General features: G+C 50.9%; 1 protein-coding gene across 8 annotated transcripts in view; it reads right to left on the bottom strand.

Annotated features, from left to right (window-relative positions):
• Window positions 1-24,392, bottom strand: part of ARRB1 (arrestin beta 1) — a 73,775-nt gene that overhangs the window by 18,699 nt on the left and 30,684 nt on the right. For 2 of the 8 annotated variants that reach the window (XM_006203329.4, XM_015238435.3), the window contains exons 1-7: window positions 11,244-11,499; window positions 8,261-8,291; window positions 6,420-6,480; window positions 3,375-3,419; window positions 2,420-2,616; window positions 1,017-1,076; window positions 158-225 (exon numbers count right to left, since the gene is read on the bottom strand). In XM_006203329.4, the coding sequence (XP_006203391.2) occupies window positions 158-225; window positions 1,017-1,076; window positions 2,420-2,616; window positions 3,375-3,419; window positions 6,420-6,480; window positions 8,261-8,291; window positions 11,244-11,299 (518 nt within the window). In that variant the 5' untranslated portion in view covers window positions 11,300-11,499. Of the gene's footprint in view, window positions 1-157; window positions 226-1,016; window positions 1,077-2,419; window positions 2,617-3,374; window positions 3,420-6,419; window positions 6,481-8,260; window positions 8,292-11,243; window positions 11,500-20,850; window positions 21,013-24,392 lie in introns of those variants that run through there. The other 6 variants (XM_072969187.1, XM_072969188.1, XM_015238440.3 and 3 more) reach the window with 5 other exon arrangements.

The following is a 24,392-nucleotide window of genomic DNA, read 5'->3' as shown; positions in this document are numbered from 1 at the left end:
TGCGGGGCCCCTCCCCGCACACTTCCAGGCATTGTTACTTTTGTCTTCTCCGGACTCAGCCCGTCCTGTCTCCCTCCCTCTGCCAGCAGGCAGCCAATTCCCAGCGGGGGGGGGGGGGGCCGCGGCGGCGGGAGGGGGGGGGGCTGCGCCTTCTCACCGCTTGTGGATCTTCTCCTCCAGGTTCTCCGCGCAGAAGGCTTTGACTTCGTAGTCCACACCACAGGCCTGTAGGGAAGGGTCACTGACCACATGGCCTCGGAGAGGCCAGGCTCCCGCGAGCACCGCCAGCCCACCCTCTTATTTAACAGGGCCTCTGGATGGGAACACCAAGTACCCTCCCCAGCCTGACCCAGCTCACTCTCTGACTTGGACCCCTGCACTCTGCCTGGTGCGGGGTTGCCTCCCCTACTTGACCTTCCCACAGAGCTGCTCCCTGCCCGGGCTCCTCTTCAGACCCCTGCCTGTCTGGGTGGCTGTCCTCATCAAGGCAGCTGCCCAGAAATAACAATAGGCACCTCAACAACCCTGTTCTGGGAGCGCAGACTCTGCACTGGCCGCACCCTTCAGCGTCTCACTGCCTGCTCCTGACCCCATGACCAGGCACATCCTATCACCTTCATTTCACAGATGAAGAAATGGGCTTAGAGATCTGAGGCTTGGGACACTCATGGTGTCACGTCTGAGCCTCAGTTTCCCCACCTGTGAAACAGTGATAGCTGCACCTCCAGACAAGACTGTGAGACCAGGCGGCAGTCCAGAGAACATTCTGCAGCCAACACCGAAGCCAGTGAGAATGACTCAGGAGAGCCCCTGGGCACATAACTGAGAGCGTGAGGATGACACCATACCTGCCACCCCTTCTGAAAAGAGACTGCTTATCTGAGGCAGGATCAGCCTGGCCTAGATGCAAGGCGACTTCTACAGGAAGGGCTCCGGCACTCCCCAGAGAGAAAGCCAGGGCCTTGGGGACACAGGGTCATCGACCCAGGGAGATGCTCCTTCAGGGGGTGACCCACCTTCCCTGTGTCTTCAGGCCCCGGCTGCAATGTCACAGAGCATGGGAGGTTGGGAGGGATCTGTTAAGAGGATAGACAGACATGTCACATTCACCACTGACCTCCCGTGTCTCCCATCCCTGCCACCCCTACACACATTCATTAGACCAGGGGCCCCTAAGGACAAGCCATGTCCCTTCCATTAGACTAGAGGATTCAGAGGACAGACCATGGCTCCCCATCAGACCATGCCAAGCCATGTACGTTAGACCAGAGGCCCCCTTCACTAAAGCCAAGGATTTCAGTGTTTTTAGTTATCTAAGGGTTTAGCCCAGTACAGTCCCTAAAGAACAAGAGTTGGAAAAGGTCTTTCCATGATGTCCACTGTGGTAGGCAGAATAATGGCCCCCCAAAGAGGTCCACATCCTAATCTCCAAAACCTGCGACCATTACCATAAATGGCAAAAGGGACTTTATAGGTGTGATTGAGCTAAGGATCCTGAGATAGGGAGATGCGCCTGGATTATCCAGGTAGACCTGATGTAATCACGGGGTCCTTAACAGTGAAAGCAAGAAGCAGAATAGTCAGCGTCAGAGTGATGGGATTCGAGAAAGACTGGACCTGCCACTGCTGGTTTGAAGATGGAGGAGGGATAGGCTAGGGCCCAAACATGTGAGTGCCTTTCCTCTAGAAGAAGGAAGAGGCAAGGAAACAGATTTCCTCCTAGAACCTCCAGAAAGAATGCAGCCCTGATGACACTCGATTTTAGTCCAGTGGGACCTGCTTTTGACTTCTGGACTCCAGAACTGTAAGGTAACACATCTGTGTTTTAATTGGCAGGTCTAATTACTGCCAGGTTTGTGGTGGTTTGTAACAGCAACCACAGGAAATCTACAAAGGAGAGGATGGCTCCTTCTATAACCCTCACAGAGAGCCAGGGGATTTCACTGAATCACAGAATCAGAGTCTGAGAAACAGGAAATTTGAAAATCCAGAATCTTGGAGTCTTGGAGGGGAAAGGTGGCAGAGAAGGGAAATCCACAACTTGCCATCCTCGTTTGTGAGCTGGGTTGAAGCCGGGCTAGTGGGCAAATGGTCTGAGGGAGGAGACAGCCTTGTAAAGTGACCCAGGGGCCAGAAAGGGCTCCTTCTGTCTCTGCAGCCCCCACCCCGACCTCCCTTTCTCCCACCAATGACATGGACTCAGGAGGGTCTGAGGAGTAGCCCAGAAGTAAGGGTGACGCCGCTGGCAGTGGCCAGAGGCAGTTAGCAGGCGATGTAAGTGCCAGTGCCCTGGTCCCAGGGTACACGGGCAAACTGGTTGGCATGGAGCTGCTGTCCCAGCTGCCCCCATGTGCCCCGCAGAGGGCTTCCCAGAGGTGGTGCTTCTGGAGTGGGGCCCCAGGGGCTGGCAGTCCCTGACCTCAAAGGTGAAGGGGTAGGCATGCTCGCCCAGCTTCTTGATGAGGCGCTCCTGCAGCCGCGTCAGGGGCTTCTTGTCCTCGGGGGCCGGTGGGAAGGACTGCACGTTGGCCACAAACAGGTCCTTGCGAAAGGTCAGGCCCAAGACATCCAGGTCCTCCCGGCCATAGCGGAAGGCGCAGGTCAATGTCACATATACTGTGGGAGCAGGGGGCACTGAGGAGGGGCCTGGGAGGGCAGCAAGCATGCCTCCCAGAGTGCTAGCCGCAGCCCTGGGGCTGGCTCCAGCGGAGGCACTGGTCTGTCCCAGAGCTCCTGTGGGGAGGGCTGCGCTGCCCTTGGGAGGCGGGTGTTGAGTGCTTGGCCCCTGGGAGTACGTGGTGCTGACTGCTGGATCAGTTCTGTCCTTCTCCACCCCTACTGCGGCCCAGGGCACGTGTGGACAGGGTTGACAGGGTTGACAGCGTTGGTAGGGGCTGGGAAGGAGCACAGTAGGAAAGAGTAGAGGGGTGGAGCCAAGTGCTGGGCGGTGTCCGGAAGGCATGGAGTCTTGTCCCAGCTCAACCCCCACCTGCTATCTTCCTGCTGACCTTGGACAATCCCTTAACCTCCCCAGGAATCAGTCTTCTCTTCTGTACAACGAGACCCTAACTGCTGTCCTGTTCGCATCCCCAGCCTTGCAACAGTGATGATGGATTTATGTAAAAGTGCTCAGAGCATGAAAATGTTCTCCCCAAGTGGGTGTGGGCAGGGCCGCCTCAGGCTGGAGGAGGCTATGGCACCTGATCTGTCATTGGCTGGAGCTGTCAAGGGAAGAACCAATGAGGAGGGACAGGGACAGGCTTGTTCCCTCTTATCGCCAATGTTCTGCCTGGGAGTCAGGGAGGCCCTGGGCTGGAGATTATAGGTGAGGAGGAGGCCCCTTGACAGGGTGGGGGAGGGGGCCACAGCCTCACCTCTCCTCTCCTTGAGATACTCAGGATCCACCAGGACCACACCATCTGGAGGAAGAACAAAGAGTGAGCAGACCACCCTGACCTGACCTCTCAAACTTCTGAGCCCCAAACACCAAGTTAAATTCAAACCCAACCATCTGTCTGTCCAAAAGCATCATGAGAGAAAATGAGAGGCCAGCACCCAGGGGATGGTACTGCCATGCCCTCCTCCACCCACGCACCCAGACTGGCCTTACAGACCCAGATTTTGACTTTGGGGAAATTATTTAACTTCTGTTTCTTCATCTGTTAGTAAAAATAGTAAGATGGGTCCAAAACCCCAATATCAGGTATACTTTGGAATTCAGAAGTGTTGCCTTGCAGAAAGGTCACATGGTCCATGTTCCATATACTCTCTAACGCCCTCAGCAGGCTCTGGGGCCACACCTCTTGTCAAACCCATTAATACCTCTTCAGGGTCATGTGAATATTTTCACCAAGAAGCTAAGGCATAACTAGCCTCCCATTAGCTCAGGTTAGATTTGCCGCTAACTGAATTCTGTGTCAAACTTATGAACAATTTGAAGCCTTCAGAGCTTTTGGATTTAGGGATCAGGGCTTCTGATCCTGTAGTACCTACCTCACGGGCCCCTGTGAGGACTAAATGAATTAATATATATACAGTGTTAGATGGTGCCTGGCATATGTGACACCATGGAGAATGTCCCAAAGCCTGGCCTTGGGAGTGCAGAGTCCAGCTGGAGACAGGATATTCTCTCTGCCCAGGACCCCAGGAGACCAGAAACACTGGCTCAGGGGTCACCCCTCGCCTGACATCACCAATCTAACCCACCGCTGCCCCACCCCACACTGCCCCCTACAACCAACTGCTCAGGGAACCTCAGAGGCCACATTAAGAAGTGTACCTGCCCAGTCCCATCCCAGTGCTGGGCAGGTCCGAGGGCCAGCTGGTCAGGGGAGTGCCCACCCTGTGCACACAGCGTGCCAGGCATCTTCCCTCCTTTTACTGTGGGGTTTCCTCTGTGCCTGGGCACCAGGGGCTGAGTGGAAACTCAGTGGAGGGGGCATCTCAGAAAGGGCACTCCCTGAACCAGGGGTGTCGGGGAAGGCTCCCAGGGGGAGGGAAACTGGGGTCAGGTCTTAAGAGCAAGTAAGGGCTGTTATTTAGATGACTAAGGGACAGGCCAGATGGGCAGTGGGAAGAGCATGACACTAAGGCTTGGGAGAGCAGATCCTGAAGGCCAGTGGAGCAAGGAGGGCTGACCCTGACCTTAAATGTCCTGTCTGCAAGGCCAGGGGGCTCAGACTTGCCCCTGAGTTTGAAGGGGAACCAGGGGGAAAGTTAAGCTTCAGGAAGACATAATCACCTCAACATTGTGAAGGAAAAAGGTTTTCTCACTGTGTGTCATTTGAACAACTCTTGACAATGCCCCAGCACTCTCTGGGGTCTGCAGGGCCCAGCACAGGGCCTGGCCTGAAGCAGGTGCTCTGTGAACACTTGTCAAGCAGTTCTCAGGTGCCGGTGTATGTTGGGGGAGCCAGATTCCCCGGCTCCTGCCCCTACCCCTAGGCCCCGTGCCCCCGCTGCTGTGCTTAAAGGCCAATAGGTGTGGACATCCCTGGCCTCCGACAGCCTGAAGCAGGTCACAGGCGAACACAGGGATGCTTGCTCACTGCCTCCAAGTTCAGGGAGGAGATGGAAACAGCAGAGGGGGCAGTGAGCTTCAAAGGACACCAGACAGGGCAAGGAAGGAAAAGTGGGGTCCTGTTGCTCCAAGTCACGAAGGGAGGGGCCTGGAATAGAACTGGACTCTGCAGCCCACAGCCTGCTCGGGGACCCCAGGGAACCTCCAGGTCTCCTGCCCCAGCATTGCAAAGGCCTTCCTCCCAGAGAGCTGAAACCTGCCACTCCACTCTCTCTGCCCAGCCTGGGCTCTGGAACCACACATCACTCTTGCCCACTTGGCCCCAGCACAGCCCCAAGACCACGTTCTCTCTGTGAACTTTTCCCCGAGCAACACATCCCAATTTCTTCACCTCGATGTAGCAGCTTCCAGGACCCATCCTCCCAACCTGCCACCTTCTTTGGCCTCATTCGAGTTTGTTCGTGTCCATCTTTAGTCATTTAACCTCTCTGGGCTTCGCTGTCCACATTTGTAAAATAGGGGTAATCCTGGGCCTCAGACAGCTGTGGGACGAGGCAATGAGATCAAGGCTCTTCTAACGAGAGCTATGGTTCTTAGAATCCTAACCGAGGGCGATTTTGCCCACAGAGGGACATTTGGCAATGTTGAAAACCACTTTCGATTGTCACACTGGGATGGGGGGACTCCCGGTGTCTAACGGGTAGAGGCTAGGGATGCTGCTGAGTATCCTTCAACGCACAGGACAGTCTCTGCCAGCAAGGAATTATCTAATCCAAAATGTTAAGAGTGCCGAGGCTGAGAAACCCTGAACTAGGAAAAGTCCTTGTGGCCTTTAGCCACAGCCCAGCCTCTGATAAGACCCCCATGAGAGTGAGGACAGCCTCCATTTCACAAGCCCCTAGGTTTTCCTTCCACCTCCCATCCTTTTCCATCAGGAGGCAGCAGAACAAAGGTTCGGTGGAGCCAGACTGCTTGGGTTTGAATCCAGGCTCCTTGATCTACTAGCTCTGTGATCTGGGGGAAGTCACTTAACCTCTCTGTGCCTTGTTCTCTGAAAAGCAGGGATAGAACAACAGTAGCTACCCCAGTGTTGGGAGCATATTAAGCCTTATGATAAGAGGTGGCTACTGTCAGCATCATCCTCATCCTCCTTATCAGGACATCTTCCCCGCTTCTTACCATAATTGCCTCTCGCATGCTCCTTAACTGAACAGGAAAGCAGCTGCTTGGTAAGTGTTTGCTGACTGAAGCAAAAAGCCACACACACCCTATTCTTGGACCAGGTCCCTCTGGAGACCTGAAGGCTATTTCTGGGCAGCCTCAACATGCCCTTCTCTGGAAGGGGCCAGGCCAGCCCTGCCTCCCCCATTGCCTCCCTCCCTGGCCTCCAGGGACTCACCCACGGGGTCCACGAGGTCGATGTGGTCCACAAAGTCCCGCTTTCCCAGATAGACGGTGAGCTGGGGAGGAGAGGCACAGGGCACATTAGCAGCTGTGGGCCCCACCCTGGAAGAAACCCTGGGAGCTGCCGCAGAAATCCCTGGACCCATCCCTAACCCTCATTGAAATCTCAGCTGGACTTGGACCCAAGCCCCAGGCCTGATACTAAGAATAACAAACCCTTGTACAATTTTAAAAGCACCCATTCATCCCAAAACCCATGAAGAGGTTGTTACAGTTCCCATTTTGCAGATGAGGACACTGAGGCCTGGATGGGTCTTCATGCCAACAAGCACCACTGAGGGTCGAGGGGCAGCAGCAAAGAAGTCTGCTGAGTGGGGGTGCAGGCACATCTCTGAGAGGACAAGGGGATCCAGAGCAGGGCCAGAGGCACCGAGAACTCTGGATGCTGAGCTCTGTGCCCTTTCTGCTTCCTGCCCCTGTGCGGTCTGCAGGGATCCACTCGAAGGAGGACTTGTTTTCTGAGGCAGTAAGCCAGTGCCTCGCTCAGTAGCCAGCCTTCGGGGAGGAACCCCAGAGCTAGAATCCAAAGTGTCATTCTAGGTGCTTCCTACTCCTCCACAGTCCCTAAATCCTGACGGGTCTCCTGCCATCAGATTTCTCAGTCCACCCCCTCTCTCCATCCCCACAGCCACCCTTGCCTGGACTGCATACCAGCCCCTCAATGGTCTGCTGCCTAGAGCCTCCTGCACTTCAACCATTCTCCCCTCCTTAGCCAGACTAATCATCCTAAAATGCAAATTTAACCATAGTATTCTTGTCTGAAAACCCTCTAATGGTTCCTCAGTGCCTGGAGGTGAGATACCAAATGAGTTTCATTTCAGATGCCAACTCTGATCATTGGTAGGGGCTGCCTGCAGCCCTGGGCTGAAAAGGAATCCAAGATGGAATACTGGCTCAGAAGAAAAGGGTAAAGGGCAACTGGTGATGTCTGCTGTGGGCACAGAAGGGAGACACGGGCGCACACGTGGTGCTGTCTGCCAGTCCAAACCAGGAGTCCAGACTCCTAAGCCTGGCCACAAGACTCAAGGACCCAGCCCTGCAACCTCCCCACCTCAGCTCCTGTTCCCTCTGCCTCCCTCTCGGCACCCAGACTGCCTGCGATTTCTTTTCATGCCTCCAATATCCTTTTCCACACTGCCTTTCCTGGAAATGCATCCCTCCTCCAGGAAGCCATCCCTGAGCACCCAGGCTGGGTCTGCAGCCCCGGGGCATCCCTCTGTCTCATACTTGCCACTTTATATGGCTGTAAGGGGCACGGGCTATGCCTTATTATCTCAGTACACCCTCCCCCGATCCCCACCAGCTCAGCCTGGACCTGACATGGAATGATGGCAGTAATATCTGTTCGCTAAACTGAGAAGAAAGCAGGATGGAGCCTGGGGCTGTGTAAGAAAGTGGGGCAGGCACTGGGAGCTGCCCCGGATAACAGGGCTGAGTAGAGAGGCTCCAGGGGCCACTCGCACCAGAGGCCTTGGCTCCCACGAGGCCCTTGGCACGTGCTCTCATTACTGCGCTCACAGTGCAGCCTCTCTGTGATAGGTCGTGTCTCCCCACAGCAGGGCAGGGGCTCCCTAAAGTCCAGGGGTGCTGCACACCCCCTTGGACAGAAGGTTTGCTAAGAGGGCTCCTCCTGCTGTGACCAAGGGCTCCTTGGTGACAGAGCTGTGTCTGCCCCTCAGACGGGGTGTTCGGGTCCTGCATGAGCAGAAAAGATGCTGGAGAGAAGACGAGAGTTTGGGGACAGGGAGAAGCCAGGGTGTGGCTGCTACAACTCACCTTTCCATTGGGGCTCGCCTTCTTGAACACCCTAGGGAGAGAAAGAGTGGGAAGGCCAGGTTAGGAAATCCTGCTCAGGGGAAGGCTCCTGCAGGCCATCCCTCAGCAGAACCGAGAACAAGGGGCCCAGAGTGACTTGCAGGGACCATCCAAGCATTGGGAGCCGGGCATGATCGGATCTCACCACCTCCCCCGCTATCCCCACCCCACCCTAGCTGCCATGCTTGCCTTGATAGCTCTCCTGGGCTCCCTTGACAGCCCCCTTGGTCTATTCTTAACCCAGCAGGCAGGGGGAGTCTTCCAAGATAGGTCAGACCATGCCACTGGTTTGCTCAAAGTCCTCCCAGCTCAGGCAGAGGCACAGCCTTGTGTGTGTGTGTCTGCCCACCTCCTTTCCCTCCAGGCCTCACCTCCCACTCCTCTCCCCAGCCTCCAGTCACGAGCCTGCTTGCCTTTCCTCCAGCACACCACCAACACACCCGGACGCTCTCCCCGCACAGAGCTGCTCCCCAGGCCTTGAGCCTTACTTATATGATGGGCTTCACCCTCTGTCCACCCAGCATTCCCAGTCCTCCTCTCACTCGACCTTCCCTTTTCCCACAGCACTCACGGCTTCCTAACCTACTACACAGCTGACTCGCTGATTACATTTATGCCTCTCTACTCTGCCAGTGTCAGCTCCGTGAAGACAGGGATCTTTGTCTCTCTTGTCTACTGATGCATCTTTAGTACCTAGAATGGTGCACCTAGTAGGTGTTTAATATATCTGTGTTAATGAATGGCAGGGAGCAAGCTTCCAATAAATATTAGTTGAGAAGGTGAATAAATGAATTAGGGAAGGAATCAAGTGAGAAACTGAGGCCAAGGGAAGGGAGGGGACGTGCCCATGGCTGCACAGCAGAGCACTGGGTGTGAAGTCAGGAAGAGGCATGGTTCCTGACTCCCACAAAGTGCTCCCTCGGCCTTCCAGAGCCCGCTGTGGCCCTCAGCAACACCTCCTGCCCTCCCCACTAGCTGGGGGAGAGGGTCTGGGAGCCTGAGGCCCCTCACCTATCCCCATCATCTAGACCCAGAATTGCTCAGAGTAACATTGGGAGGGAGAGGAGAAGTGTGAAAGGTAGAAACAGAGACACAGAAACAGGAGAACGTATTGGAGGAGGGAAGGGAGGGAGGGAGAGGAAAGAAAAGGGACGCTGGTCCTGGAAGTGTGAAAATAAAAGATAGAATGAGAGAAGAAAAAATAAAGAGAGGGAGAGAGAAACAGTCACAGAGAGAGATGGAACAGACACAGAGCAACAGAGCAGGCCTGCACGCACTGAGAGGGATCCAGGCAGCCCAAATCCTGGAGGAACAGGAGGTCCAGCAGGCACCCAGGACAAGGCTGGGTGGGGCCCACAGTGTCACAGTGACGGCAGGTCCTTCCAGAAAGGGAGTGGGGTGGTGGCTTTGAGCTGCCTCCACACCTGCCCCGTTCACCCCCACCCCTTCCTTTTGGGGCCCAAGGGACTACTGATGGATCTGAGCTTGGCTAGCCAACAAGGACTAGCCCATCCCTCCCCCACCTCCTCTAGGACTTCTGGGCTTTTCTCCTCATAAATATTTATCAGTGTTTGGAGTGTGAAGATGCCACAGTCGGCTAGGGTATAATAATCACTAAAGTGAGAAAAAGTACAGATCACACGGTTTGAACCAGCAGCTCCCAATCTAAGGCTGGACCCGCAGAGAAGACCAGAGAAGTGACAGGCCTCAGGTACACCAGCTGCTTCCAGAAGCCTCAGTGATTCAGATCCTCAGGAGCCCCAGGTCTGAGAAAAGGGAGCAGCCACAAATGCCCAGGGCCACACATAACTGAGCCAGGAAAAGCCATTCCAGTGACCCCTGAGAAGGACTAAGGCACCCTGGCCACAGGAGGAGGCCGGGGCCAGCAGGGAGGAGTGATAGGGAGGGAGGGAAGGAAGCAAGAAGGAACTAACGTTTTTAAAAAGAAGGAACTGGAATTTGTTGAGTGCTCAATTAATTATTTCTCATAACAGCGCTGTGAAGTGGGCATTAGAATGCTCATTTTATAGATAATGAACTCAAGGCTAAGAGAGATGTAGTAATTTTCCCAGGAACACACAGCAAGCAAGGGGCCGATAAGTCAGAAATCAGACCCAGTTCCGTCTGTCGGCCTCCAGAGGCTGGGTATTTTATATCCAAGCCTGCTGCTTTCCTGAAGCAGGTGTTTTTAGCAACATCAAGAATAACAAAAAAAGAGGGGAAACGAGGACAGGAGGGTGGGCGGGAAGGAAGAAAGGAAAGAGTGAGTAAGGGACAAGGAGGAGAATGAGGGGCAGGAAGCAGGGCCAGCCCAGTGGAGGGGGATGTCCAGTCAGCCTGGGGCCACCTCCTCAGGGTGCTGGATACTGATGGCTTCCTCAGAAACAACAGCAGCTGCCCATGCCCTCCAAGCATGTACGCCCTCATCATGTCTCTAAGTGTTTTTCCCAGAACATTGTTGTGGCTCCTTCAACAATCCCATTTCAGAGACAATAAAACTGAGGCTCAAAGAGGGAAACTGTGGCTGCCTGTCTCCAGAGCGAGAGTCCCACAGCCAAATCGTCCCTGAAACAACTCCACTGGCTTCCTGACCCCAGTGCTGGCAGAAAAAAGGCCCCCATGGAGGTGCTTCCAGTTCACTGGGACCCCTGCCCATACAGCACCTTACAGATCGCTTCTGCCTGTCCACTTTGAAGAGCAAGCACAAACACGCAAGGCTGAGGTCAAAGCCAAACTTCCAGACTGTGGGATGGCTGCATTTGGCTCACCCCCAAGTCCCATCTGAGCCCCACAAGCCTGATCCTCAGAGCCAAAACTGCATCCCATAAGCGAAATACCGGCGGTATTCTACATGATTAAGACTCTGGAGACAAGGAACAGAAACCCACCAGGCAGAGCTCAAGAAAAGGAAGTGGGGGGTATGATAAGGAGGCAAAAGTCTCACGGGATGGATATGCAGGCAGGATGCACGGGGGCTGGAGCCAGGAACAGGGAAGCCATCAGCCTCTCAGGCGGCTGCTCTCTCTCTCCATCTCTCCCCCTGGGGCTGCATGTTCTCCTGGCTGCACTGCTCTCTGTGCGGCTGCTCCATTGTCTCTGTGGACCAACTCTCTCTGCTTACTCAGAGCTTTTCTGCTCCTCCATCATTTTGGCTTGCATGTGGCTCTCACTCCAACTGGGCTTCTACTCTGCCTCTGCTCAGCTTCCCACTGTTAACTGGCTGAATGGCCCAATTCCAAATTCCCAGGAGAGGAATTTGATTGGTCAGCTGTGGTCAGGTGTTCCACGACTGGGCCAATCAGCTAGGCCTAGGTTGTGTCACGTGGTCCATGAGGCATGGGCAGAGGAGGGCCTATAGAGCAGTGTTTTTCAAACCAAGGGTCACAACACATTAGTTGACAATGAAATCAACTTAAGGAATTGCCACCAGCACTTTGTCACTGTTATTGTTTAAGGGAAGAGATTTAAGCATGAGGTGCAGATGGCAAAGGAACAGTATTTATTACCATATTTACCAGTATTCCATTCCCCTCTAAGACTGGGTATATGGGTGAATCAAATTTCTCCAGTCCTATGAAGTCAGACATGCCCGTGCAGCTTGTCTGGACAAGGAAATACAGGTAGAAGTTCCATATGTCACTTCTGGGCAGAAGCATTGAAAGGCTGGTGCATGGTTTCCCCAGGCTGTTTATATTAGTCTTCTATGGAGATTATAACAAATGATCATGAACCTAGTGGCTTAGAACAACATAAATTTATTATCTTGCAGTTTTATAGTTCAGAAGTTCAAAATGTACTTCACTAGGCTAAACTCAAGATGCTGGTAGGGCCATGTTCCTTTCCAGAGGTTCTAGGGAGAAATCTATTTCCTTGCCCTTTCCATGCACAATCCATGTCTCAAGATCTCTTCCTCCACCTTCAAAGCCAGCAACAGCAAGTTAGGTTCTTACCACATTGCATCACTCCAACCTCCTCTTCTGCTTCCCTTTTCCACTTTTAAAGACCCTTATGAATACATACAACTCCCTATTTTAAGATTAACTAATTTTAGGAAACTTAATTCCATCTGCAACTGTAATTCCCTTTTGCCATATGATATAAACTATTCAAAGGTTCCAAGAATTAGGACGTAGACATTGTTGGGGAACCATTTATCTGCCTACCACACCCTCTTTCCTCTGTCACTGAAACTAGCCATGATCTGGCTAGGGAAGTCTCCAGCAGCCTAAATCCCAGGGCTCTCCTGCTAGATGATAGACATGTAGCATGAGGAAGAAGGCTCTTGAGCCACTAAGACTTGGGGACTGTTTGTAACTGCAGCAGACCAGCTTCTCCTGGCAGACACAAAAATTATTTTTTAATAAAACTTTTGTTTCAGATGAACTGAGTTGCAATGTAAAATGAATGTCATGCTGTAGATTTTTCTATGTTTAAAATCCACCGTTCTAGAGAAACATACTGAAAACAAACATGCTCTATCAGTGTCTATGCAGCCTATTGGATCCTATTTTCTGATTCTGCTGCTCTTCTGTGAGCCAGCAGTCCTCCCAATGCCCACTTGTGCCTGTAGGCAGAGGTCTATACCATGGGGGACTCAGAACAAAATATCTTCCTAGATAGATCACCCAACAACTAGCAGTTTATAATTCTGTTCAGCCAAACAGTGGAATATTACACAGCACTGAAGTTATGCTTGCATCTTTCATAACACAGGGAAATGCCTATGATAGAATGTTAAGCAGAATAAATCAGGAATAAAAGCAGTATGTTTGGCATGAGCTCAACTTTATACTCAATAAACATGCCAAAGAAAAAATGAAGACAAAGTTGTTAAAATGGCAATACTCCTCATACTGACCTATGGATTCAGTGCAATCCCTATCAAAATCCCAGCTGGATTTTTTGCCAGAATTGACAGGCTGATCCTAAAATTCATATGGAAATGCAATATCCAAAACAATCTTCAAAAAAAATAACAAAGTTGTAGGACTCAGACTTCCCAAATTCAAAACTTATTACAAAGCTACAGTAATACAGAATGTGTGACACTGGCATAAAGACAGACATATGGACCAATGGAACAAAACTGAGAGTCCAGAAATAAACCCATATATTTGTCAGCTGATTTTTGACAAGGGAATCAAGACAACTCAATGGGGATAAAAATAGTCTTTTCAACAAATGATGCTTGGACAACTGGATATCCACATGCAAAAGAAATTAAATTGGACCGCCTACCTCACACCATATACAACAATTAACTCAAAATGTATCAAAGATCTAAATGTAAGTGCTAAAACATATTTTCTTAGAAGAAAACATTAGTGTAAACCTACATAACCTTGGATAAGGTAATGGCTTCTTAGACACGACACCAAAAGCACAGGCAACTAAAGAAAAAAGTAGATAAACTGCACTTCATCAAAATTAAAGACTCTGGAGCTTCAAAGGTCACTATCAAGAAAGTAAAAAGATAATCCATAGAATGGAGGAAATACTTTCAAATCATATATCTAATAAGGGTCTAGTATCAAGGATATATACTCTATTATGATTCAACATCAAATAGGCAAATAATTAAAAGCAGGCAATGGATTTGAATAGACATTTCTTCAGAGAAGATACACAAGTGGCCAATAAGCACATGAAAAAATGTTCAACATCATTTGTCACTGGGGAAATGCTAATTAAAGACACAATGAGATACTTCACACCCACTAGGATAGCTATCATCAAAAAGGACAACAGTAAACGTTATTGAGAATGTGGGGAAACAGGAACCCTTGTACACTGTGGTGGTGATGTAAAGGGGTGCAGTCACTTTGGCAAACAGTCTGGCAGTTCCTCTAAATGTTAAACATACACTTAACATATGACCCAGCAATTCCATTCCTAAGTAGATACCCAAGAGAACTGGAAATGATATCTACACAAATTCTTGTACATAAATATTCATAATGGCATTATTCATAACAGTCATAAAACTGAAACAAACCCAAATGTCCATCAACTGATGAATGTATTTTTTAAAAGTGGCATCTACATGCAATGGAATATTATTCAACCATTAAAAGGGATGAAGCACTGATTCGTACTACGACATGGCTACAACTTGAAAACATTATGTAGCATGAAAGAAGCCAGACACAGAAAGCCATATGTTGTTTGATGTTTGATTCCATTTATATGAAATGTCCAGAATTGGCACCTACATGGACACAGAAGGCAGAGGAGGGGTTTCCAGGGGCTGGTGGGAGGGGGAAATGGGAAGTGATTGCTAATGGGTAGGAGTCTCTTTTTGGGGTGATGAATATGTCTGGAATTAGACAGTGGTGATGGTTACACAACCTGTGACTATACTAAACACCACTGCATTTTACACTAAAAACTCAATATTGTGGTATATAAATTATATTTCAATTTTAAAAACTAAAGCTAAAATGAATGAAAGGAAAGGAAGTATGCCTAAATGCTAACAGGGGTTGAAGGACCCTTCGTCCATCCACCAACTTGCTTCTTTATAGCCCTTATTTTTCCACGTTGTACAATGAGCACAAATTACTTCACAAAGATGCCAGGGCTTCCATAACAAGATATGTCTCAAGTCTTAGTGAAAAAATACTGATGTGAGATAGAGAAGATAAGAATCCTATGACTCTGAATCCTTTGATGTTAGAATCTCAGATTCTGCGATTCCTCAGATCCCTCCCCAGGCCTACTGGGTCAGCTGTCAGAACTGCTATGCTGTGTCTTCTGCTCAGCTCTCTCTTTCTCCAGGAAGCCTTCCCTGACTCCCCCCAAATTTGGATTAGATGCCCCCCAACTCCCATACCCAGTGTGTCCCCAGTCACAGTATTTATCACATTTTGCATAAGTCTGTTAACTCACTCTCTGCTTCCCTTCCATAATTTATATGAGAGTACAGATTTTATTTGTGTTATTGATCCTGGATCCCTGGGACACAGCATGGTGCCTGGACCACAGTAGGTGCTCAGTAAATACAGCTGGAATGCCGTTGAATGAATGCCCTAAGAGAGAATTAGTCAAGAGCGAGGATGGATGAAGTTTAAAAAGAGGTAGTGATGATCCTTTGCTCTGGGCGAGTGGACTCCAGGGATTTATTCTTCTAGCTATACCTCTCTAAGGCTCTCAGGATCAGTAGCACTGGGCTTAGAAAATGTTTCGCAGGGGCAGGTCCCAGCCACCATCAGGCTGAGCCAGGAATACAACTGACACACCCAGACGGGCCTCTGCTCAGCTTTGACCAATGACTCTCCCATTTATCATTCACTTACCCAGTAAACATTCACACAGCTCCTACCACTGCCAGGCTCTGCAGGCACTAAGATGAACAATTCATGGTCCCTGCTGATAAAAGACCATGGTAGAGTCAAGTTAGAGAAACCCCCAGCCATGACGGCCACTGTGCATGAGCTCTCCGTATAAAAGGCAGCTGCTGTGCTAAGAACTTCACACACAATAAGATACCATATTATTCCATCTAGATACTCCCTTTTTTCAAAAGAGAAACCTGAGATTCAGAGACCTTAAATAACTTAACCAAGGTCTCAAAACCGTATCAGAAAACTCATACAGGAGAGAAACCCCCTGAATGGACCATCTATGGGAAATCATTCAGCCAAAACACATCTTACTCAACATCAGAAAACTCATCCTGGAGAGATTACCTGTAAATGCAGATTTACTACCAGTAAATTGAGAGAGCACTGGCAACAATTCATTCCTCTGTAAGCATCAGAAAATTCATGTTAGATAAAAATGCTATGAATATGGCGAATATGGGGAGGCCTTCAGATAGTAATCTTAATCAACAACAGAAAACTTATCCAGGAGAGAAACCAGGCGCCAATGACTGCTCTAAGTGTGTTACAAATATTAGCCCATTTGTTCCTCCAACAACATGTAAGGAGGTACTATTATCCCCATCTCACAGATGAGGAAACTGGGGCACAGAGAATCTAAGTAATTTGCCCAAGGTCACACAGCTAGTAAGAGGCAGAGCTAGATATTGGAATCCAGGCAGTCTAGCTCCAGAGATCACACTTTCAATCACTCACGATACTACCTTATAGGTGGGATTGTGTGGTTCTGTCTGTCAGGAAAGGCTTCAAGGGAGGAGGCAGCAATGAGGGGGATCTTTAAGAAAACACAGAGGTGCAGAAGAGGTGACAGCCCTGCAGGCAGAGGCCTGGGGAGGGCAACTGAGTTCACTGGGTGTTGGGGAGATAGTGAGAAATCTAAGTTTGTCTGAAGGGCCTGGGAGGAGCACCAGGGAAGAGGACAGACCAGAGAAGGGTCCATTCACTGCCCTGATAGTCATGGAGCATCTCCATGCATGGGGCCCTGGGCTACGTGGGAAGGGTCTCAAATGCTAGACTAAGAAACTTGAACCATATCCAGAAGGCAATGGGGAGCTATGGGCACTTAAGGGGAAGAAGAATGGGCAGGGCTACATCTTAGATACAGAGATGCCTGTAACCCCATACCTTTTCCCTATCCCTGCCCAACTGGGCAGGGTGGGGGCCTGCAAGGGGGCATTCATCATCAAGTACACCTGCCCTACATTTTGACCCACTTTCCCAGGTGTGAGAACAGCCATCAGGGAGCAGGGAGGTGTGAGGAGCAGGTGGCTGTGGCAGCAAAGAGGTTTCTAGGGCCCTTATCACACTCTCCCGGGTAGCAGAGTTATTTGTGTACCAGCTTGTCTGCTCTGCCGGAATTGAACAGCCCTCCTTGTGTCAGTACATTGCCTGCCTGTTTACCCACCATTAGTGCACCTGCTTCTCAGGACAGCCCAGCAGAGGGGGTGGGGGCAGGAAGACAGGACATGTTACCCCTGTTTCACGGATTTGGGGAGCGTGAAAGATCACAAAGCAGCCTGCTTTATTTCCCAGAGGGAGAAATTGAAGCCCAAGGGAGAGAAGAATCTTGCACCGGGACCAAGAAACTCAGGAATAGGGAGGCTCACGGGTGTGCCCAGAGTCACATACTGGGAGGAGAGCCCCAGACTTCTGGTGCTCCTGTCACATTCCTGCTCCAAATCCCACATGGCTCCCTTGGGCACAGGCCTGAGGGCTGAGGGGTGGCGGGTGGTGGATTGAGGGCTCTGGCCAAGTCAAGCTCCAGGGCTCCAGACTTCTCACAGGCTTCCAGGCAGACAGCAATTGCTCCAGCCTCCTGCCAACATTCACGTGTTCACTTTTTTGGTCATGATCTATATTTGTGAAGACTTTCAGGGGGTGCAGAGTGAGGGAGGAGGGGAGCCTGGCCCATTTTCTAGTGACCCATGATACTGGAGATCTGAAAATCAAAGGCTAATAAACATTTCACCACGCAGACTGGCAGCTGGATCCCAAAGAGCCCACAGACCACACCTGAACGCTCTCCAGCCTTCTCGAGGGTCGAGAGGCAGGAAGGGAAGGCTGCTGGCAGAGGAAACAGTGCAGACGCTGAAGCAAGCAGACCCTGCCTGAGTCCTGTGTGACCTTGAGTTTCGCTTCCTCTCTGAGGCATACTTTCGTTGCCTGGAAAATGGGGTGATATCTACCCCATAGGTGAAGGCATGTATAAAGCCTTGGTACCTAGTAGGGGATGACAGAGGGAAGCGGACATCATTGGTACTGAAATTATTACTGTATTGTCATCATTCCCCAGGCCAACACCCTGCCTTCTCTCCAGCACCCAGGGGAGAGTTCTTGCCCAGATGTCTCTCAGGTAGAAGGGGATGATTATGTTACCGCCACTGGAGACAGGCAAGGTTTTTTCATCTGTCTGTCTCCCACCCAGTCTCTGATAGAAAACAGCAGTTTATGATTTTCTCTTCCTAGACCTTCACATTCCAGAAATCTCTAGGGACATGCCCTGCTATTCCTTCTTTCTGTAATAGCCTTTCCATCAGTTCCTCCACTGCAGTCCCTCCCATCCTTCCTTCCCAATGTCACCTCATCCAAGAAGCCTTCCCTGACTGTTTCAGCCTAACGTGTCCTTGCCCTGACCCCTCCCCTCCTTCCCTTCTTTCCTCTTCCCAACCATCTTTCTTACTTCCTTCCTTGCTTTTCTTCCTTTTGAGTTTTCAGTCTCTGGACCTGACACTGTTCTTACTTCCAGGAGGCACAGGGCCCTGTGCACCTACACACTGGAGCAGGAAGACAGATACTCCACCAATAAACAAAACCCTCCCTCAAAAGCACAGCAGGAAGGTGGGATGATAGGGTGTACGATGCGCCCAACTCAGCTCCAGGCTCCCCTTCTAGGGTAGGGTGCACCCCACACAGACGCACCTCTCCCTTCCCCTCCTCCAGTCTGTCCCTGTGTCTCCTCAGCATCCCCATGAGCCTGCATATCTCTGCTTTCCCCTGGGCGTGGAACCACGTCTTCCTTCGGTCATCTTTGGTATATAGCTGGTGCTTAGTAAGTATCCTGAATGGATGAATAAATGCATAAACACAAGCCAAACCCTGAGCTTGAAAATGGGGGAAAACGGAACTGGAGCCAAGAGTCAAATTAGAGGCAGGCTGCCTGGCCACCAGCATGAGACACGGGTGTGTGTGGCCTCAGCAGGAGCACGTGACATGCAGGGCGGCCCCAGACACTCGGCAGCCTGTGATTCTTCTAGTGGGAAGACTTTATTTAAATGTTTGTTTGTTTGGGTTTGTTTTTTTCTTTTCTTTTCTTTCTTTTTTTTTTTTTTGCCAGTTTGAACATACAAAGTTTTAGAGCTATAGAATAACATATTATATTAAAACGAGATTAATGAGAAGTATTATTTTTCCCCCATTCTCACATTTCATAAAACATCAGAACAGATCAGCAAGGTGCCATCTCCAACTCTGCGTCAACCACTCTGGGGGCCAGTCAGGGGCCAAGAGCCCTCTGTGGTCGGGGGCTCTGCCCAGACTAAAGGCAGTGGCCTTTAGGCCTAAGGTAGTGGCTCTTTCCTGAGAAAGAATTTTGGGGAGGAAAATCCACACCTGATATTTTGCCAGACATAGTGCCCTTGATGTGCTGGAGAGTGGCTTGGTACAGGCTCGTAAGAACCGACTGTCACCTTTGTAGGAATTTTGTGAGCTAGTTGTTAAACACAGCCATTGCTGGTGGCTCTCTACTAGGGGTGAGTCTGTTCCCCCGGAGGGCATTTGACAATGTCTGGAAACATTTCAGGTGGTCACGATTTGGGGGAGGGGTGCTACTGGCACCTGGTGGGTGGAGGTCAGGGATGCTGCCTGCACCAGCCAGCCCCCACCTGGCCCTCAACAAAGAATCTCCGGCCCCAGTGTTAACAGTGCTGATGGTGAGAAACCCTGATCTAAACTTACAATTAAATAAACTATATTAAAAACAAAAGGAATACACACTCAAACTTATCACTTACTATTATTTTACTATATTTCATTATAAAGATGGTGTCCTACTGTGCATCTCCTCCCAATTCCATGTTCAGACATCACGTTAGTCGGGTGAAATCCTTGGCGGGAGAACTTATACCACAGAAATCAGCAAATACTACAATCTCATCCTCTCTTTGTTTCCCGGCCAGTTGTTATCAGGGCACTATTGGGTGTGACACTAAGTAGAGAAGGGAAATTCACAAGCCCGGCGGGTGCCTCTAAGTTTCCAGCCCAGGCAGACGGCTCAGCACCAGGCCACTGTATGCAGTGTGGAACCAGGATCCGAACGTGGACACGTGCACAAACTCTATACACCACGCACACACACACACACATTACTAAGCACACCCCATGTGTACACCTGCATCACACAGCCCACATACATCTCACCTACAACTCCCTCGACACACCCATAAACACACCTCATAAATACACCTGTGTTCCCACAGCAGCTATCTAGCCAGACTGGACTAACTTAAATCATGAGAACAGTAAGAGAATACCAGTCTGACTGACCATCTTCCTTGATGTGTCTGGACACCGCTGCCTTTACTCCCCCCTCTTCCCATGGTCTATCCTCCCCACACCCCCACACCCAGCTTGCTAAGGCGAAGGTCTCAACACCCCCCTCCAGGGCACCATCCAGTGACCCCATCTCAGTGCCCATTCCTCTTGGCCACTGGAGCCCCGGCTGAGAAGTCCCCCATCCCTGCCCGGTGCCCTGCTTTCTGCAGGCTCCAGAGCAGAGCCTGGCTGGTTGTGACCTTCAGGGCCTGGCCTCCACCCTTCCCAGAGCCTATGATGAGCAGTTCCCTTGGTGACTCCACCCACTCGGGGACTTCAGCTGCCACCAGATGCTGGTAAGTCCAAACCTCCATCTCCAGCCAGACTCTCCCAGACCCCACACCCACCAGCCTTGTGACATCTGTATTTAGATGTCCCCTGACTCCTCAGACAAGTCTGAAACAGACTTCCTGTCTGCCCACACCTGTTCCTTGCCTACACTCTCTGCCCCTGCCCACCCCAGAGGTCAGCACACAGGAAGTGCTCAAGGCACATCTCATGGATAAAGGGATAAATTACATAATATCTATAAAGAGAGGAAAAAACAAACTTCCTTATGAGCCAGATAGGAAGTCTTACCCCATTTTACAGACGAAAGCCCTGAGTCTCGGTGAAATTAAGGGGCCAGCCCAGGAGCCGCAGCCGAGGCAGGTGGCTGTGTGTGGGGAGGAGGGAGGCCGTGTAAGACCTGGCACTGCGGGCTGCAGGCAGCAGCCAGGCCAGGGTAGCCCTGCAGGATCGGCTCTCCCCAGCCCCAAGTGAGGGGGTTAGTTACAAAGAAAAGGAAAAGGCGTTCCTGATATGCGTCCTGTTTCCTCTCCTCCTCTGGGCTTCTCAGGCCTTGGAGGGCGGATGTCTCTGGGCTGGCAGCACTCAGCCAGTGCACGCACAGACAGGCAGGGGGTGAGGGTCTCCCAGGGCCCCTTCCACCCTAGCAGTCTGGCCTGCATGGAGTCAGGGGCTCCTGAGTGACCCTCAAGTTTCCCCTCCCAGCCCAGAGGAGCCTCCCTTATCCCTAGTGAGTACTTGTCACAGCCAGACACCTCCTTCCATCGGACTGTCCCATAAAGGCACCTCCACTGGGAAGCCTTCCATGTCACCCTTACTTGCTCCGAGGGGGCCCTCTACAGCCCCTCTTCTTCCCTTCCTCCCTGCCCCTCAGCCACCTAGTCCATTACTCTGCCCAGCTCTCTCTGTGGCTATTGCCTGCAGATGGGAGCTCCCCATGAATCAGGCCAGGGAGCAGGGAGCAAAGGCAGAGGCCATCAAATGGGGCTTCTTCAGTGAAAGAACAAGATGAACCTCCTCCATCAGACAGGGAGATTGGGGCCTTCCTGAGGACAGGTTAGATCTCCTCTGTCAGGTAAGAATTTCGCTGAGGGAAGTGGCCGTGACTCCTCCATCGGATAGCAGGCTCCTGCAGACAAAGCTCATGCCTCCTTCCAAAGACAAGGAGCAGCTAAAGGACAAGAGGGCTATGTCCTCTCCATTAGATAGGGGACCCCAGGAAACAGGAGCGATGTTCCCCCCATCAGATCAGAGTCTCTCTCCTAGAGGACAGGACCATGTCCCCTCCATCAGACCAGGAGCCCCAGAGGGCACACTCCCTGTCTGCTGCCTCCTCAGCAGTTTCCAAAACAGTCTTCTGCTCAGTCTAGGACACAGAAGGAACTCCCCCAGGGGCAGAACTGGGGGAAGTCGTGCTCACATCCTCCCTTGCACAGGGTCCCATGCCAACTTCCCATTCACGCCCTCAACTGAATGGATGCTGCCTTGCCATCCTTAAGACAGCCATGTGTCTATCTGGGCAGAGGCCAGATGTCTTCTATTTCAGGCAGGAACACTGACTTCTAGAGAGATAGCAATGGGGACAACTGGGAGAGCCCTAACAGGAGGATGCCCAGGACCAGATGGACAGTGACCAGATGTGTGGGCTGGATGGGTCTCTGCTCTCGACTCTGCTAATAAGTGGGCACACCTCTTCCTCCTGTGGCCACTAAAACCCCCCACCCATCTCCAAACTTTGTCAGCACCCACTGCTGGCTAGAGTGGCTGGAGGCATCAGGGAAGAGGGAGAGCAGGGCCCTTCCCAGGTCCCACCTTGAGGATATCACTGGCCTTCCCCGGTGCTGTCGCTGAGCCTGGTCCAAGCTGCCCCCACAGCCGTCCTCCCTACATGTGCCCGCTCCAGGAGCTGCTATTAGTTAGCATCGATCTGCAAAGTGCTTAGCAGAGACATTTTATGAGCTCAGCCTCACCCAGGGCCCTGGGGGCTGAGAGCAAGAGGTGGAAACTGAGTGGGAAGCCCAGGCCACTTGACAGAGCCTGGGAACAGCTGAGCCCCAACACGAAGATCCAGACAAACCCAGGGCCAGCATTCAGTAAATGCTAGCTAAACACATGTTCGCTGAAAAGCAACCTAACTAGATCTGGTAACTAAATCCAGGTGTATTTTCTTATTAAGAAAGAATTATTATTATTATTATAACTGATTTTTATTAAGTGTTTAATACAAGTCAGGCGCTATTCCAGACACTAGAGTAACTCACTTACTCCTCACAAGCACCCGGTAAGGTTGATCCTCCCCACTCTACATACGGGAAACACAAGGAAGTTAAGTAACTTGCCCAAAGTCACACAGCAGAAATAAGAAATGTAAGCAGCTCAAACCATCTGCTTGATAAATTAGGAAGTAAAAATATATTAACAATGATCTATTTTAAAAGAATTGGACACTTTTGAAAGATATAACTAATCCTAAGTGTGTTCCAAACCAAATACTTTCATTATCGGACATTCCGTGGTGTACTCGGGATGTAAGAGGTTCTCTGAAAGAGCAGTATCACAAGTGTAAAACATGTGCTTGCCAGTCATCTCAAAATCATGGTTATCCTTCTTTTGAAACTTCTAACTAAGCAGTTTTACTAAACTTTAGAATACAAGCCCCCAAGACCACTATAACAATTATTTTAAGGTTCCTCATTTATTTATTTGTCATATGCTAAATACTTCACTTATTCCTCCTGTTTCACCTTGAGGACAACTCAAGGGAAAAAAGACATTACTCCATTGAGGAGGGCTTCCTTGCACCTCCATGCTGAGGGCACCCATCCCATACACCTCGTTGGTGGGCATGATCTGGTGGGTGTTTGCCCCTCCAAGATGGGAGCTGCCCCAGGCAGAGACTGTGCTTGGCACAGACAAGGTGCATTACAAAGGGCTCGGGGTTAGACAGGCCTGCTGCTTCATCAGTCTGCGCTTCAGCTGTCTAGGGGGTGAAGTGAGGTCCCGGCACATAATTAGAGCTCTGTAAGTGGTGAAAATACTAACCACCACCATCACCACCACCACACCATCCCCGCAATGAACAGACTCGCTGGGCGGCCCTCAGCAGGTCCTTGATGGACAGAGTTCAGCTGGGTCACCAGGTCTCCGGGAGGGTCATGTTACCTCATAAGGGCCTGGGCAACTGAGAGAAGATAATGGGTATGATGAGTTCCTGGGAGGCCAGAGTGCCGGGCAGAGACAGCGGCCTGTTATTAGGACAAGGCTGTCTTAGCGAGCATTTTTAAGAAACACATTTCCATTACTTCCAAGAACACAGAGGCTTGCAGATGAGGCAGGCACAGCAAAGCCAACCAAGAACTGCTGCCCTCAGTGAGGCAGCAAGTGGGGAGGGACATTCTGTGGCATCTCTGAACATCTCCCCAAACCACACCCTGGGGCTTGGTAATCCACCTTCCACCTGCTCCTCACACACGTCCCTTCCTTAGTCTTGGGGGACAGGGATAGGGTCTGAGAAACCTTCTAGGAGGAACAGTGCTGACCCCTTTCTTTGCCACCAACCTGTTTGGAGTGACAACCAGCTCCCCATTCCCCGACCTAGATGTTCAGGCTGTCTTTCCCGCAACCTGAGGAAGGCCATGCAAACAGTGAAAGGTGTGGAGAAGGGCAACTGGGAACTGGGTCCAGATCTCTACCCTGGCACTTTATGGCTCCTGACCTCACCTGTCCTCACCTGGATAATGGGATAACATGATCACCTCCAGGGTGTCGAGGAGAATAACTGAACTGATGTCTGCCTATGCTTGGAACATAGTCCAAGTTCAATATATGGTAGG

Source organism: Vicugna pacos, chromosome 10 (genome assembly GCF_048564905.1).
Source record: "Vicugna pacos chromosome 10, VicPac4, whole genome shotgun sequence".
Taxonomy (NCBI): domain Eukaryota; kingdom Metazoa; phylum Chordata; class Mammalia; order Artiodactyla; family Camelidae; genus Vicugna; species Vicugna pacos.
Note: the sequence above shows the minus strand (reverse complement) of the source record. Positions and strands in the feature narration are given on the sequence as shown.